At 52.9% G+C, this 16084-nt stretch overlaps 1 protein-coding gene across 1 annotated transcript in view; it reads right to left on the bottom strand.

The window, feature by feature from the left end:
• Positions 1–7468, bottom strand: part of GFPT2 (glutamine-fructose-6-phosphate transaminase 2) — a 41957-nt gene extending 34489 nt beyond the window's left edge. Inside the window, exon 1 of the mRNA XM_055301555.1 lies at positions 7376–7468. Coding sequence (XP_055157530.1) covers positions 7376–7382 — 7 coding nt within the window. The 5' untranslated portion in view covers positions 7383–7468. The remainder of the gene's footprint in view (positions 1–7375) is intronic.
• Between the last annotated feature and the right edge of the window lie 8616 nt (positions 7469–16084).

Genomic DNA, 16084 nt, shown 5'->3' on the forward strand with positions numbered 1-16084 from the left:
CAGAATTCCCTTCTGGAATCCAGATCATCCATGATAAAAACTACAAGGAGACTCGGTTTTTTACCTACGGAATTGGTAAAGATCAAACAGTTTGACAATAAGCTGAGAGTTTAAATGCATGCGCGCTCTCTGGAAGGATCTGGCAATCTGTCAAAATTAAAAATGCACACATCTGTTGACCAGAGCTGTTGCTAGGAATGTCTCCAACGGCTATCTCTGCAGAGGGGCATGTGTGCATGCACAAGGCCTGAGCCACTGCTCAGCGCTGTTTGTGGGAGTTAAGATGCGGGCAAGGTTGGGATCCTGATCCTGGTCCTGAAGATGGTCCCTGATACCACCAGGTAGGTGGCAGCACAGCCACATGGCAGGGCCACTATGGGACCACAGGCAGGTGGCCTTCTGCAGAGAACAAGGTGAAGCTCTGTATTCTCTTGGAAAACAAACTACATCTCCAAGATGTGTCAAGGGAAAAAGCAATTCGCAGAACCTGAGTAAATCATGCAGGGAGGGGTTGGGAGACACATACGGTATTTCTGGAAGGGCTCTCAAGACCTGAGGTTGGGAGGGGGCAGTGGTTGCCTCAGAAGAGGGCATTGGCTATCGGGCAGAAACTCCTTTCCTACTGCATGTGTGTTCTTTGCATGGTCACAGTATTTCTGCCCGTGTACACTATCTGACCATGTGCCGCTCTATGAATTAGTTTTGGTAGGTCTGGGATTGTCATCCAGCCCAATCTGACTTCTCCGTGGCTCCCAAGTCCTGCTCACCCAGAAGAATGACGGTCTCGAGGAGAAAGCCCTGTCTGAGCACACCTTCCAATGCATAGAAGGATGGGCTCAGAGCCACCCAAGGGTCTTCCCACTCCCGGGGAGTGTGAGACGCCACGCAGCAGATGCGCGGAGCACACAGGAAGCCAGTACTTTCAGAACCTTATCTCGTCTGATCTTCACAACATCCTGTGCCAAGGCTGTGGTTCCCATGAACGGACAGGGTATCTCTAGCTCCAAGTCCAAGACTCGAGGAAGTCACAGCCGGGTCTATCTGAGTGATGGCAGAGTGTCTCCCTGTTGCTTCTCAAATCAGCATAAGCCCCGTCTTACAATTCAAGGGGTGAGAAATCGCTTGTGTAGAAGGGGCCTGGTCTTTGGAGAGATGCCCACCTCACCCCTGATGGAAAGACCTCCAAGCTCCCTGGTAGGGTCTGGGCCCTGGTGACAGCAAGAGACTCCCCCTGGCCCCACCAGACATTGCTGTTTCTGACTCCACTTTCTCTGCCATATAGGACATGGCAACTACAGCAAGTCTGGCTCTCCCTACGTCCATCTGTCCCTCCTTTACACAGACAGGGTGGTGAAATCCTCCCAAGGTGGCTTACAGAAATGTCTGGCCCTGGGACAGAGGCTGCTGTGGCCTAACCACCCCAGCTCAGTACATGGCCTATGCCCACACCCCACCCCGGCATCCAGAGCTTCTAAACAGCTTTCTAGGGCCCTGTTCTTAAATATTATGGGGAAAGTGAGTGAGAAAAGGTTCTGGAGGGAGAAAAGCCAAGATAAACTCCAGGGAAGGCTCCAGACATGACGTAGAATGGAGACTAGCCCTTTGTAAGGGGGCTGCAGCCCCTCTGCCTGGCTCCCTTTGGGGACCTGCGGGTTCTAGCACTCCCTCTGTAAATGGTTTGAGAGATACAGGCAACCAGGACCAAAGGCACCAGGATGATGAGGTCCTTTCACTCAGGCAGGGGGACTCTGAACCATAATGACAATGACCAGGTCTGGTGGCCGTGTCCCCTGGACTCATGGCCAGGACTAGTAGCACCGAACTCCTGGAACCTTCTTTACAACCCTGGAATGCCTGAGGTGGTGGAGGAGAACAGGGGCTGTCTGGGGCCTAGTGCACATGGGAAGAGGTCAAATTCACAATGGGCAGGCTGGGGTCTGTGTTCTGAATCTGTGCCTGTCGTTTTGGAAAATCTCACCCTCTGTCCTCCTCAATGAAAGCCCTGCCCTCACTGTGAGGGAGGGTGGACAGTTGCAGCTAGAGATACAGTCTGCACCCCACCAGGGTAGGGGCTCACTCCGCAGGTCCACACCACCACCCCACCAGGTTGGGGATCCCTTCCCCAGTGCTCCACGAGACTGAGGGTGCTCTTCCCACCACCATCCCATGCTTCTTAGCATTGCTTGGTCCCAGAGCCTAGTACAAATTAGATACTAGTCCGGTTCTCAAGTGGGGTCACTCCCCACTCAGGCAGAAGACGGGCCAGCCAGTCAGACTCCTGCCTCCCAGAATTCCTGAGCGTGTGTGTCCGTGAGAGTATGTATATATGTGAGTGTCTGAGTGTCAGGGTGAGAGAGCATATTGGTGTGTATGAATATATATGAGTGTGTGTGGTGCGTGAATGCGTATGGGTGTGAATGTGTGTTTGAGCGCTGGATGGGTGTAAATTTGTGTTTGAGTGCTGGGTAGGTGTGAGTGTATGTGAGTGTGTGTTTGAGGGTTGGGCGTATATATGTGGTGTGCTAGGAGAGGTGGGGCAGGTCTACTCTCCTGGGTGAGGGCCCAGCTCGGGGAGGCCACTGTGCCAACAGGGACGACCCCCGAGGAGGTTGTGGCCTCTCGGGGCAGCACTGTATTGATAAAATGGCAACGACAGCTGCTGCCATCTTCTCACAGAAGTGAGCCAAGGCAGAGGTCCCACCACAGGGTTCCCACACAGACACAGGGACCTGAGGGCCTGGCGCAGGGTCAGGATGGCCTCACCCTGCCTCTGGCCTCGTTGGGACTCCATGAGTTAAAGTTACTGCACCACTGGAATCTCTGAGATAACAGGAGACTCTGCTTCCTGCAGTAAACATGGGCAAGGCATTTCTATTTTTAATGAAAAAGTTCTTGGTGTCCTTGTCATTTTAGAATTTCACAAAGAGCAAAGGGAGAAGTAACAGATACTCTAAGTTGCACTAAAAAATACTTTTGAGAAAGTTTAAGTCTTTGCTTAACCTGCCAAAATTTGGCTATAAAAAAAAAAAAGGTCAAACTTTTTTTTGGTGAAATATTCCCTTTGAAAATGAAAGAGACAGACAATCAGATGAAAGCGCTTGTTTTTGCCAATTAATTCTCCAGAACTTTCTTCTTGGAGTGTTTGTAACCTCAAGGCAATCTTCCTTTATAAGCAAATTTCACTAAACATAAAAGAGAATCCTTCGGTTTAAAAGTACTGTTTACTAAGGTTACATCACAAAATTTCCAGAAGGTTCCTGTGAACTTGGGAAACCCCGAATGAATAAGACTGAGTGAGGGAGGAATGGCGTAATGATGGGAAGGAGGAGGGGGACGTGGGGAGTCACTTCCAGTGCTGAGCCCCTCCCCAGCTGGCCCCTATGAAGCCCTCTGTTCGAGAATGCCCACAGGAATCTTGCAGGCAGGGTGTGAGCAGGGTGCGGGAACTGCTAGGGCTCGCTCCTGAGAGCCAAACATACTCATCTCTTCTCAACTCCACACTCAAGGACCTCACATTGACGACCTGAAATTAGCCACAGGGAGCCAGCTGTCAGACATTTATCTGCACATCCTGGAGCAGGGGCTCTGTTTTGCAAGGTTCTTGTGGCTTGGAGAGGTGGCAAGGCAAGTGGCCTGCCTCCAGAGTCTGTGCCCCATCAACTCCAGGTTAGTCTCTTCTGAAGCATCCATCCCATGAATTGAACCATTACAGGGAGGAAATGGGTGTCATATATGATGAGGTTCCCAGAGCCAGAAGTAGTCTGGAACAAAAGGGTGAGTTCTCCCCGGTGTCATCTAATTTCTCTGGATGGCTGTTTCCTCAGCTGAAATGAGAGACAAACCCCCTAAGCACATAACAAGCTCTTCTGAAGACCACTATGTAAGCAAAGAGAGCTTGTGGGGGAAGGGCGTGCACACGCGTCCTGCCCCTCCTGATTCTGAGGAATAAAACCACGTCTGCTTCTTGCAGGGGAGACATGAGCAGGAAGAGTATGTACCTGCATGGAGGGTGAGATGAAGTCAGCACCATATTTATACGACACAAGACCTGACTTCTAGAAAAATTGTGAAGACTATTTGCTCCAACTGGCCATGCCAGTGAAGGATGGGATCTTTAACTGATGCCTATATTCATCTTCTGACTATGGTGGGCCCAGTCTGCAAGTTCTGGAACCCGGGGACTTGGGTGTATGTATGCATTGGGCATAGAGGGGACACTGGTAGCCCTCTGGTCAACATCCTTGTGGCTGCGTCTTGAGCATATGGGATTAGTGATACTGAGTTATTCTTGGAGAGGGTGCCCAAAAGCAAGAGCCCAACTGTAGCAAGATAAATAATGACCCTCAAAGATATCATGTCCTAACCTCTAGAATCTGTAAACATATTTATATGGGAAAAGGTCTTAACAGGTGAAATTCAATTAAAGATCTAGAGATGGGACAGACTCCTGGGTTATGAAGTGGGCCCTAGATGCCATCACAAGTGTCATAAAAGGGAGGCAGAGAGAGATTTGACTTGGAAGAGGAGAAGGTGATGTGACCACAAAGGTACAGACACAAGCCAAGGAATGCTGACAGCCACGAGAGTCTGGAAGCAACAGGACCAGATTCTTCCCTAGAGTGTCCAGAGAAAGTGGGGCCCTTCTGACACCTTGATTTTGGCCCAGTAAAACTGAGTTTTGGATTTCTGGTCTCCCAAATTGTGAGAAAATAACATTCATGTTGTTTTAAACCAGGAAGTTTGAGGTAACTTGTTATAGCAGCCAGCAGACACTAATACACCAACTAATACAAAAGATAATGAATTCAAAGCAAGGGCTTTACCTTCTCGAAAAAATTAAGAATTCATTAATTCTGCATAGCCAAGTTCTCCCCCCAGCCCCCACCACCATGCATTACTAAATGCAGTGGTAAAGGATAGGGAAGATCTAAAAATCCGTGGACAGAAAGTGCAATCCTTTTTGCCAAATTCCCATGCATGTGTTGGTCCCTGCTGCCATGCTAAGCTCTCAGTACATCAGCTGCTTAGTGTGTGGAGGATCAGCCAGTACTGGGTCTGGCTTTCTGTGGGAGATGCAGAGAGATGAGGGTGAACAAGAGCCAATCTGAGCATGGTCATTAGCAACTAAAGGGAAGGCCTTCAGCTCAGTCCCTGCTCACCTCTGTAGGAGCAGCCCTGGAGATTTGACTTCTCCAGGAGGAGGCTTCGAAGTGGCAGATCGTAGTGGGGGCCAGACAGAGCCAACCCAGAAAGGGGACCTAAAACAGCTCGTGTTCAGACACAGGTGCACATAGACCTCTTTGGAGTTCAGTGACAAGGGCAAGCGACTTATTCTAAGAGCATCTTTGCAAATTTTGCCGAATCCTTGTACCAAACACGCAATCATATCCTTAATAGTTTTCTATGAAATTGATTAAGTTTTTGAAAACCTAAATAAATGCACTGTGAAAGAGCACAACCATAAAACGAAATCGAGTATCACCGGCCATACATACACAGACCGTAATCCAGAACTAACCCAGAACAACAGGTTTAATTCTAGCCAGCTGCCGCCATGAGGCTTGAGCTTGGGGCAGTGTCCTCGTGCAAGGGGTGCTTGGCAAGTGTAGGAGAGCTGTAAAAGACACGTTAGCACCTAGCTGAGACTTTCTCCTGGCTACTTGAAAAGGAAATAACCCCCATGTGGGAATTCCACGTGGCTCCTTGACTTCACTGAGTCCTTCAGAGTGGGATCTGCTAGTGGGGAGCCCTGATGTGAGGACATAGGTGGTTACAGCCCAAAGCTCATCCTTTCCTTAGGGGACCAAATATGTGCGGCCCCTTAAGAAAGCAGAACCAAACCCCAGATCTGGAGAGTCTGAGCCCATCTCTCCCCTAGGCTCAAAGAGACGACAGAGAAAGCTGGATTCAAGTAGGAAGCAGGAAGGAAGGCTGGGGTGCTGGTGTGGGGAGGGGTGCAAGAAAGTACCTGAGAGGAGCAAGGAGGGAGGTCGAAGATGTTGGACGGGCAGATCCTGGTGGGTTTACTAGTCTGGCTAGGGCTACCAGTTGGTCAAGGGCCTGGAATGCCACACTGAGGGATTTAGACTCCAATGGGCTTCTGGCAAAAGTGGCACCGTTGCCTTGCCTCTCAGCCCAGAAATACCCACAGGCAGCCCTATACGTTGCTAATGATGCCCCAAAGCCCTGACATTTTTGCTTGCGGTTCAGGAGTTTAAATTGACGCCTGCTTGGCCTGGGGGAGGCTGCCTCCCAAAGCCTGCTGGGCTGCGGGCTTCTCAGTCAGAGGTCCTTTTGCACTTTCAGAGGCGGCTGGCCTCAGAAACGAGGCCTGTACAGATCTTGGCCCAGGGCTCACTGCTGGCACGTCCCACCCCACAGCCCTCGGCGAAGTCAGACAGAGGCCTTTCATGGCTTCAAAAGTTCCACCAGGTCCTCCAGCCACAGGAGGCTGAAATGGGTAACTGAATCCTACTCAAGGAAAAAAAAAGGCACAGTGACCTTTTGTCCCTGCAGAAGTTCCGGGCCCTCTCCCCAGCCAGCGGGGGCGGCCCAGCCAGGAGAGTAAGGAATTGCAGATGTGCGCGGGGCCGCAGCCGCCCTCCCCACCACGCAGCAGCCTCTCGGGACAGCACCGCGTCTCTGCCGCCGCCCCGAGCGGGGGACGCCCGAGCCCGGCCCTGCTCCCCGGACCCGACGCCTTCCCCCAGCTACGGCTCGAGGCTCGAGGCTCGAGGCTGGGCGGGCGATGCTGCCTTCTCCCCAAGCTTCGCCAAGAACTGTTTCAGCAAAGAGGCGGCAACACGGCATCAACCCTTCTAGGGACGAGAGGTTCATTTTGGGACGCGGGGAGAACGCACAGGCCCTTCCCGAGCGCACGAGGGCTGCTGCCGGCGCCACGCGAGCGAGCCTGGCGGGCTGCCAGGGAGGGTGCAGGTGGGGTGGCCCCTCCTGGGGGGCGCGGGGTGCTGAGAGCCGGGCTGGCCACCCCGCGCCCGGGACGCGTGAGCTTGTGCGTGGCCGCCTTTGTGGACGACTTGAGGGCGCTTTCCTCACTGGACATGGGGGGCGGGTAGCTCTGTATCGTGAAGGGCCGGCCCAGGACAGGATCAATTCTGTCCCTTCTGTGGGGGGCCAGGCTGGGTTGCCCTCACCAAGTCCGAGACCGCGGAGGGGCACCTCCTGCCCCACACCTCTTGGAACATCCCCTGGGGACGAGGGGCAGGAGGCGGCAAACCCAGCGGGTGGAAGCCTCTACCTCTGGGGCGGGGCAGGTCGATGCCGCGTCCCGCGCCCGTCGGGGTCCCCGGCGCCCCGCTCCCAGGCCCCGGGGCCGAGAAGCTGGGGGGCCACCGCCCGCGCCCACCACACTCACCGCACATCGTGGCTGCTGCCTGCGCCCTTCGCGGCTCGGGGACTCTGCGCGCTCCGGACACTCGAACCCCGCGCGCGCCTGGCGCTCCGCTGGCCTCGGCTCCCGCCGCCCGCCTCCGCCCCTTATAGCGAGGAGACCGCAGCCGGAGGCGGGGGCGGGGCGGGGCCTCCTCCGCCTGCCCGCTCCCCATTGGTCCCCGGTTGTCGTGACAACGGCGGGGACTGGGCCCCAGCAGTCAGGGAACTGAGTGAGGGGCGGCTCCCGCGCGCAAACCGGGTGGGTGACGCCCGGGCGTCGGGGTCGGGTCCTGGAGCTGGACCGGGGGCGGCAGAACACGCCCCAGGCGTGGGGCTGTGGGCGGGGCACTCAGTAGCTCTGAGCTTCAGTTACCCCGTCTGCGAAATGGGATGACAGCGAAAGCTTCCCGTCCGGTCCCGGTGAGGATTAAGACAGTGTGTGTAGGGCACAGACCGCAATGCCAGGCACGAGGCCCGCGTTCCGCTGGGCGCCCCTCCGGGTGCCAGGCTTCTCCGAGGGCATCAGAAACGTAGCACGTGGACGGCCTTCAAGCATGCCCCCCTCCCGGTGGGGAAAGAACCCTAGGGGCCTCACCGAGGGAGGACAGAACTGGGGCCCCTCCCAGGTGGAAAGGGACTTGGCCAGAAAGGGGAGGCCGGCAGTGGCAGAGTCAAAGACAAAGTCTGGCAGTGGCAGAATTCGAGCCCGGGGTTTACTGGAGGGCTGGGCCGGGAAAGCGGGGACTCCCCAGGTCGTGAGCGGCGCCGGGGCGACCCGGGGAAGCCCCACCCTACCCCCACCCCGGGTCCCTCCGGAGCGCACCGGTCCGGTCCGAGGCAGCCAGGGGCATCTCTGCCCGCCAGCCGGCCGGGAGCCCGAGTCTGGCCCCGCTCTGAGTCACTGACACTCGTTCCTCCGCCCGGTTCCTGGCTGGCTCCTCCCTTCCCCACTGCTCTCCCGGCCTGGGCCTCAGTCTCCCGAGGAGGGTCACGAGAATTGGCCCAACATTTGCGTACTTTGAAGGCATCTGGTGTTTTTTATTTTACTTTTTTAAAAAACATCTTGAAATTCTAAACAGATACTTCCCAGTCGTGTTAGAGAACAAAACGAAGCTTTTTGCCTCTTGTCTGGGCATTTTTCCTGGTGTACTCTTTCCCTAGCTTCACCACGGCTCTGGCAGGTCCTACGCAGAGTCTCTGTGCTACCCACTTGCCCGTTGAGGATACTAAGGCTCAGTGACCGTAAAGAAGGGGTTTGGTTGAGTCATTCTGCTGGGAAGTTGTGGAGCCAGCTCTGGAGTCACTGTATCCGCCTGTCCCCATTCATGGTGCAGGGTTGCTTTCATTTCATTTCATTCTCTCATTCCCTCATTCCTAAGCAGCTGCTTCATGCCTGTCCTGATGCGTAAAGGGACTTCATGATGAGTGAGAATGGTGCAGCCTGGGCATGTATGTGGCACTTGGATAGCGGTGGGAGGCAGACATTAATCCAGTGTCATGCAGAAAGGAAGAAACTTCGAGGTGGGATCTGGATTGGTGGGGGGAGAGTGGGGAGGGGTTGATGGAGAGGGTGCCAGGCTCTCCCTGGGGACTGGGCTGGCTGGAGTTGGTGCAGGTCAGAGTAGAGCCATGACAGGTTGCCAGAGGAAGTTAACAGACTTGAGAAGGGAGGTTCAGGTGTGTGCAAAGTTCCCACAGCTGAGGACTACTAGAGTGCTAGCTACCCTAGACCAGCCTCCCCGCCCCCCCTCCCCCCATGTAACTGAGGTGGGAACAGCATCATGTCATCAGGCCCTCTGCTAGCACCAAGACACCAGGAGCGCTGGGGTCCTACTAGGGTCCAGATCTGTCTCCCATCCTCCTTGGGGGTTCACAGCTCCCCAGTGGGGAGTGGCATGGATGCTAGGACCCCCATGGAGGTATCTGCAGCTTGGTTAGCATTATCTCCTCTCTTTGGGGGCTAGTTTTGTGGTCTGGGCCTGGCCACATAGCCAGTAGATCCGGCTGGTGTTGGCCTTGGTTCAGGGATCAGCATGTGGCCTGTGCTGAGCTCTACCTGCTCAGGAACATGGGACAAATCAGAGGAGATGAGCCTTTTTTCTGCTGGTGCACAGCTGGCTGGAAGGTAAACTAGTGATGCTGGGGACCCTCTTGTCAACTTTGGGGTGGGGTGGGGAAGGGCTAGCTGTCTGAGAGAGAGGCAATCCAGAGCACAACAGATCTGTGGGATGGAGAAAGATGAACATTTTTTTGAGCTCTGGGATTTAGTTGGAACTGAAGCCAGCATTTATCCCTGGAATTCTCAGTATCAAGACTCAATAAGTTCCCATCTTTGCATGCACTCTGAAGTGACTTCTGTCATTTGCAACTGAATAGAGTCTTGGCTCCTTTGACCTGTGGGAACCATGATCTGAGGTTCAGGGGAGCAGTTAGGCAGCTGGTGACCTCAGCTGGTAAGGTGCTGCTGGTTAGAGACCCTTCCTGCCATCAGCCTTGTCAGGGAGTTGTCCTGGTACAATCCAGGAGGCCCCTGGGACTTAGTAAGATTAAGCAATCTCCCCAAAGTCACTCAGCTAGGAAGACCAGCTAGGCTGGTCTGGATCAGGAGGCCCTTGTGTGGCCCCTCTCAGAGGAAGGAGAAAGAAAGACCATGTATATAGACACGTGCCTCAGCCTGTTTTCCTGGGAGAGTGAGCCTGAGTGGCAGGAGCTGGAAGCCTGGCTCTTGTCCCACTTTCCAGGAGTGACCTTGACCCTTCTGACCAGCAGAGCAGGACCATGTGCTGGGATTGCAAAGAGCTTCTTCACCTACACTGTTTTTTCCAAACCTCAGGTCAACTCTGATACACTTAGGGGATTTGTTCATTGACTGGATTCTCCTAAACAACCCGGAGATCTGCTTCCTCCTCTCACACAGTCCACTAAGCCCCATGACTGTCCTGGTAGACATGGAATGGTGCCAGCTATCATCTGGCTACAGGCCCTGTTCAGCCGCCTTTTTCTGTAACATTTCTGCGGGGGCCTGGGCAGGGTATGATGAGGGCTGCCCTTAACTCCTGTGGGAGTCCTTGCTGGGCTTTCAACAGCTTCCATGTTGTCATCAAGGGTCCTCGGCACCAGTCTCCACTTAACCTCAGCTGGGGTGGCTGCAGGGTGACCAGGGTTAGTCACCTGTTCCTCCTGGTCTTCTTATTCCCCTCTGAGAGCCAAAATGCCAGGCAGACCTTGGTGTCAGCTCCTTCAGCCCAGAGATCCAACCCTTCCCAGAGAGCTGTGAAGCACAGGGTTTCCCAGGCTTCGGCGGAGGATTCAAGGAGGGGTGGGTGGGTGTGCAGGATGCTGAAGCCTGCAGCTGGAGCTCTGAGTTAGATCACTCTATCCAGCAGCAGGGCACCAGATTCTAAGGGGCCCTGAGTGGTGCCCATGGTAGACAGGGTTGGGGGAACCCAGGTCAGAACCCCCAGGTATGGTGACTTGGATGGAGTTCCTTGCCTCTGGGTAGCTGGTCCTCAGCTGAGACCTGTGGTGGGGAGTGCAAAGCAGTGCAAAACATGAGGCCAGAGCTGGGGTCAATCACGAAGCCACCTCCTCAGACTCCTTCTTCCTCCTTCCTATAGGGTTGGGGATGGGGACAGGGACGGGGTGAGATGCAAAAGTCACAGGGCTAAGGAGGGTCTGAGAGACAGGCCTGAGGCCAGGGTTCGAGGACAGCCTGAAATGGAGAGCTGGATGGGAAACTGAGGCAGGAATCCTGGAGGGATTAAGGCCTCAGGTTCTTTGTCGGGGCATGGGAAAGTGGGAGGGTTGTCCAGTGCAATTTTGGCCGCCAGATGGCTCCACCCCACTGCCACCACCCACCTCAGCACTGAGGCGGGAGAGGCCCCCCCATCCCTTTCAACACAACACACAGGTTATCATCCTGAGGAGTTCCTTGGAGCCGTGGACTTGTTCTACCTCCTTTCTCTGTCCTGTGGGGACCGAGGGGGAGTTCTGCCTTAAGCCTCAACTCCTGTATTCTTTTATGATTGTAAGTTAGTTAAAAAAAAAATAGGCTAATTATAAATCTTTGTAACTTTTTTCTTCCAGAAGAGATACCTATTCATTTTAGGAAATAAAGAATAAAAAAACACTTTTAAGAGTTAATCCTGTCAGATTTTTACCAACCCCTGAAACATTATTCTTTGCATTGGTAGTCAGTATTTATTTTTCTTAAAATGATTTATTTATTTTAGAGAAAAAGAGAGCATGATGCGGGGGGGGGGGTAGCAAGAGAGAGAGAATCTCAAACAGGCTCCTGCTAAGTGTGGAAGCCCAACTTAAACCCATGACCCCCAAGATCATGACCTGAGCTGAAACCAAGGATCAGACGCTCAACCTACTGTGCCACCCAGGTGCCCCTGGTAGTCATTATTTAAACAATAATATGGTTGCACTACAATTTTTTTTTTTTTAGCCAGAGATTGATCTCTGATTAGAAATAATTTCAAATTGTGCTGTGAAGCCCAGATCTGGCCAGGAGTGCCAGTGCTACCAATGCACTTCTGCTGCCTTGGCACCCAGGAAAAACTGGGTGGGAGTGGGAGAGGGTGGGAGTGCATGTGGGCAAGCAGAAGCCTGGGATTGCATGCATTGGCTATTGGGTATCTGTGAATGGGGAGAAGTAGCATACCCCAAGGGGTACAGGCCCTGGGAGTACTCTGGGGGCTCTCTGGCCGGATCCAGGGAACTGGTGATGGTAAGGCTTGCATGTGACTACAGAAGCTCCACCACTCCAAGCAGTGTATTATTTCAGACCCCATTATTTCAGGCAAGCATCTCCTCTGGGACAAAGAGGCACCAGACCCACTCTTTACCCCTCCCCTGACTCTGTGCCCTGGGAGACTGTCCTTCATGGGGATCCCAGGCTCCCTGGCTACTGGTTGGCTCTGGCCAGCAGGAGGTCTGGAGGGGGCGGGGTGCGGTCAGGATATAAATATTCTCCCTGAGGGCTCAGGTAAAGTCTGGTGGCCTCTCCCACACTGCCCTGTCAGGGTCCAGCCCATCAGGTCTCTGGGTGGCGATGCTCCGGCTGAGCACCCCTGAAGCTGACCCAGCCCTGCTGGTTGCCTTAACCCTGCACATTCCCTTCAGGAAATGCTCTGTCATCCTGTCTGAGGGTGTAACCCAAGGTGACTAGCTGTCTGACTTTTTTTTACTGCGACTGTCCTGGGGTTAGTTCTGAGATTTCCACATCCCAAGGAACCTCTCGGTCCTGGGCAAACTGGGGTGGTTGGCCACTCTGGCTGCTACCAATTTCTCTGGATTCTCTGATGCTCCATTCTTGCTTTCTCGCCTTCTTGTCTACTGAGACAAGATTGACAATGTTTTTTTTTTAAATTTTTATTTATTTATGATAGTCACAGAGAAAGAGAGAGGCAGAGACACAGGCAGAGGGAGAAGCAGGCTCCATGCACCGGAAGCCCGATGTGGGATTCGATCCCGGGTCTCCAGGATCGCGCCCTGGGCCAAAGGCAGGCGCCAAACCGCTGCGCCACCCAGGGATCCCTGAGACAAGATTGAGAAGGGCTCAGTCTGTGTCCTGGGCTTCCAGTGTCTCTGACTGATTAGAAGAGCTGACAGTTCTGGCCACTGTTGCCCGGTGCTGAGTGTGGCTGTATCCTCAGAGGGGCTTGTCCTCCATGTCCTCCCTAGCGTCCCTCCTAGGCTGAGTGCTGGCTGTCCTTCCAGCCCTGGTTTCCTGCTGGGCCCTGTAGGCAGCTGAGTCAACTACTCCATCCACTACTGATGTGCAGATTCTGGGGGCGGGTGGAGGAGGGGCTCTTCAACTGCGGTGGCCCGTGTCCCCTCCAAGTCGTCCAGTCTAACAGTGGCATTCGCCTATGATTCTTAGAGCCTAGGACAGGGACAGAAGGTGAAGTTTTGGGGTCCAGGACCCTTCTGGTGTCCATCTCCATTGGACAGTGGAGGGGGTGTGCTTCTGGGTGGCCCATGCAGATGATCCTATGCAAGCATCAGTCCAACTGCATAGGGCAGGGTCTGGGTTCCAGAGCAAATCTGAAGCCTTTCTTGTCTCATGTGCAGCCTGGTTTTCATGTTTGTTGAGGCAGGTGGGATATGAGGGTGAGAAGGAGGCTTCGGGGAGGGTCTGCCTGGGAGTTCACTAGGACACAGAAGCCAAGATGTCTGGAGTGACTAATGGGCAGAGAGGACATTTGGGCCTGTTTTCCTTTCCCCTGGAGACAACACCCTGGATTCCTCCTTGGAACCACCCCTTCTCTCCTTCTCAGCTTGCTGGCTCATATGCAGCTGGCTTCCCTCCCAACTACTGTGGTGGGCACATAGCCCAGGCCAAGACACTGAGGCCACCATCCTCAGAACACAGGAACTGGGTCTGGGCTTTTCAAGAGACCTAAATCAGGCCGATGAGAACCAGAACCAGGAACATCATCCTGGAAGAGTGTTGCAGGACCCATTGGAAAAAGGAAGTTTTCTTTCCAATGAAGTCCAGTGAAGGTATTAGAATATGGGACTGGGGGTGTTGCTTGTGCCAGCTTGACCCCAGTGGGGAGAATTCAGGAGTGTAGAGAAAATAGAGGAAAGCAGATCTGTGTTGGCTGCAGTCCTGCTGGAAGGCATGCATGCCTGAGCTTCTCAGGCATTCTGTCCTTGCTTGGCTGGGGGCCCTGCCTTACCTGGTGAGGCTGACCCCTGCCCTCAGGAACTGATACCTTGTTTGCCCTCTCCCTGACTCCTGCGACTCTGCTCTTGGCTGTGTTTGGGGGCTTCCAGGCGGCTTGCCCAGACATTGAGTTGGGGGTCATTGTCTTCATGTGCTGTGAGTTGTGGAGGCAGGTCCTTCCTGGGACATGGTCCTCCAGGCACTGATCTTTGTGAACTCCTCATGGGAGGTTTGTAGCATCACCACCTGTTTCTGTAAGGTGAGAACATCACCATGGTAACGTGACCTTTAACATAACTTTGATTTTCAGTGGAGTGTGGGGAGAGAGGGAGTCTCAGAGCTCACAGGGTTTCCCCATTCTGCTGGCACATGAAGGTCTTACACATTTTCTAGAATAACTGGATCTGCCTGCAAAAACCATCTTTCTTTTCTTGTAAATGGCAACCAGAGGGTGCCCTTGTTAACTTCCCTAGAAGTATCATCTTTAGAAAATCTTTTTGACCTTGGCAAATATGTATACACATGCACGCACATATGTACACACATACTTTTTGTTTTGAAAAATTTCAAAAATAGTCTAATGAACCCCCATGTACTCATCACCCAGAGTCAACAATTATTTTTTAAACTTTTAAAATATTTTATTTATTTACTCATGAGAGATACAGAGAAAGAGGCAGAGACACAGGCAGAGGGAGAAGCAGGCTCCCGCTGGGGAGCCCTATGCGGAACTCGATCCCAGGACCCGGGGATCACGCCTTGAGCCAAAGGCAGACGCTCAACTGCTGAGCCACCCAGGTGCCCTGGAGTCAACAATGATTGATGTGTAATTGATTTTGTCTCAAATATCTCTCCAACTTTTGTATTGTTGGAATAAGTCATGATATGATTGATTTATTCCTTAAATAATTCATGATGTGTAAGGCTCTTAAGCTGTAACCAGTATCACACCAAACAGAATTAATAGTGATATATTTAAATTATCTAACACTCACCTCATCTTTATTATTGATATATATTGGAGTATATTCAATATTCCTTGATTGTCGCAAAAATGTCTTTTTATAGCTTGTTGGTTTCTTTTTTTAGTTTTTAGTTTTTTGCTTGTTGATTTATATTGGGATCCAGACAGCTCTTACTGGTCGCCTTTGGCTGGTATGCCTGTAAGACTTTTACATTTATAATCGGCGAAAACATATACAACCTCCCTCTCCCACATGCAATGGTCTGATATTAGCAAGTGTTTTTACAGCCTGCAAGGCTGAGTATCTGCTCCCTGGCACATCTGTCTCCTGCCTGGCTCAGAGCAAGCAGGAGGCGCGGAGCTCATAGGAGGCAAGGAGACCAGAGAGCTGGCCTCTGGCCTAGTTGGGCTGGTCAGGTTTGCGCTCTGACTCTCTGCAGCCTTGTGGTATGGCCTTGAGGAAGGCATTCTCTTCTTCCAGAGAATGTGGAGGATGGCGGAGGATCATATAGTGCCTGAGAAAGTGCCTTCAGGAGAGAAATGTGGCAATATGTATCAACAGGAACCTGGTTTCCTGGTGTGCAATATACCCACCCCGAAATACTGCGGCTCTGAGACTCAGGGGAGGCATGGGTGTGTACCGGCTATGTTATTTGGCAGGAAGAAAGGGTACAGAGATGCTACAAAGTCTCTACTCATTGCATTTGGTTTCATATGTAACAGCTTTGTAGAGATATAATTCATGTATCCTATAATTCAGCTATTTACAGCATACAATTCAGTGCTTTTAAGTATATTTATTCTCAGAGTTGTCCAACCACCACCACAATCGGTTAGAGAATATTTTCATCATCTTCCCATTAAAAAAAAGAAAAGAGGGATCCCCGGATGGCGCAGTGGTTTGGCGTCTGCCTTTGGCCCAGGGCGTGATCCTGGAGACCCGGGGTCGAATCCCACATCGGGCTCCCGGTGCATGGAGCCTGCTTCTCCCTCTGCCTATGTCTCTGCCTCTCTCTCTCTCTCTCTCTGTGACTATCATAAAGAAAGAA

Source organism: Nyctereutes procyonoides, unplaced genomic scaffold, assembly GCF_905146905.1.
Source record: "Nyctereutes procyonoides isolate TBG_1078 unplaced genomic scaffold, NYPRO_anot_genome, whole genome shotgun sequence".
Classification (NCBI taxonomy): domain Eukaryota; kingdom Metazoa; phylum Chordata; class Mammalia; order Carnivora; family Canidae; genus Nyctereutes; species Nyctereutes procyonoides.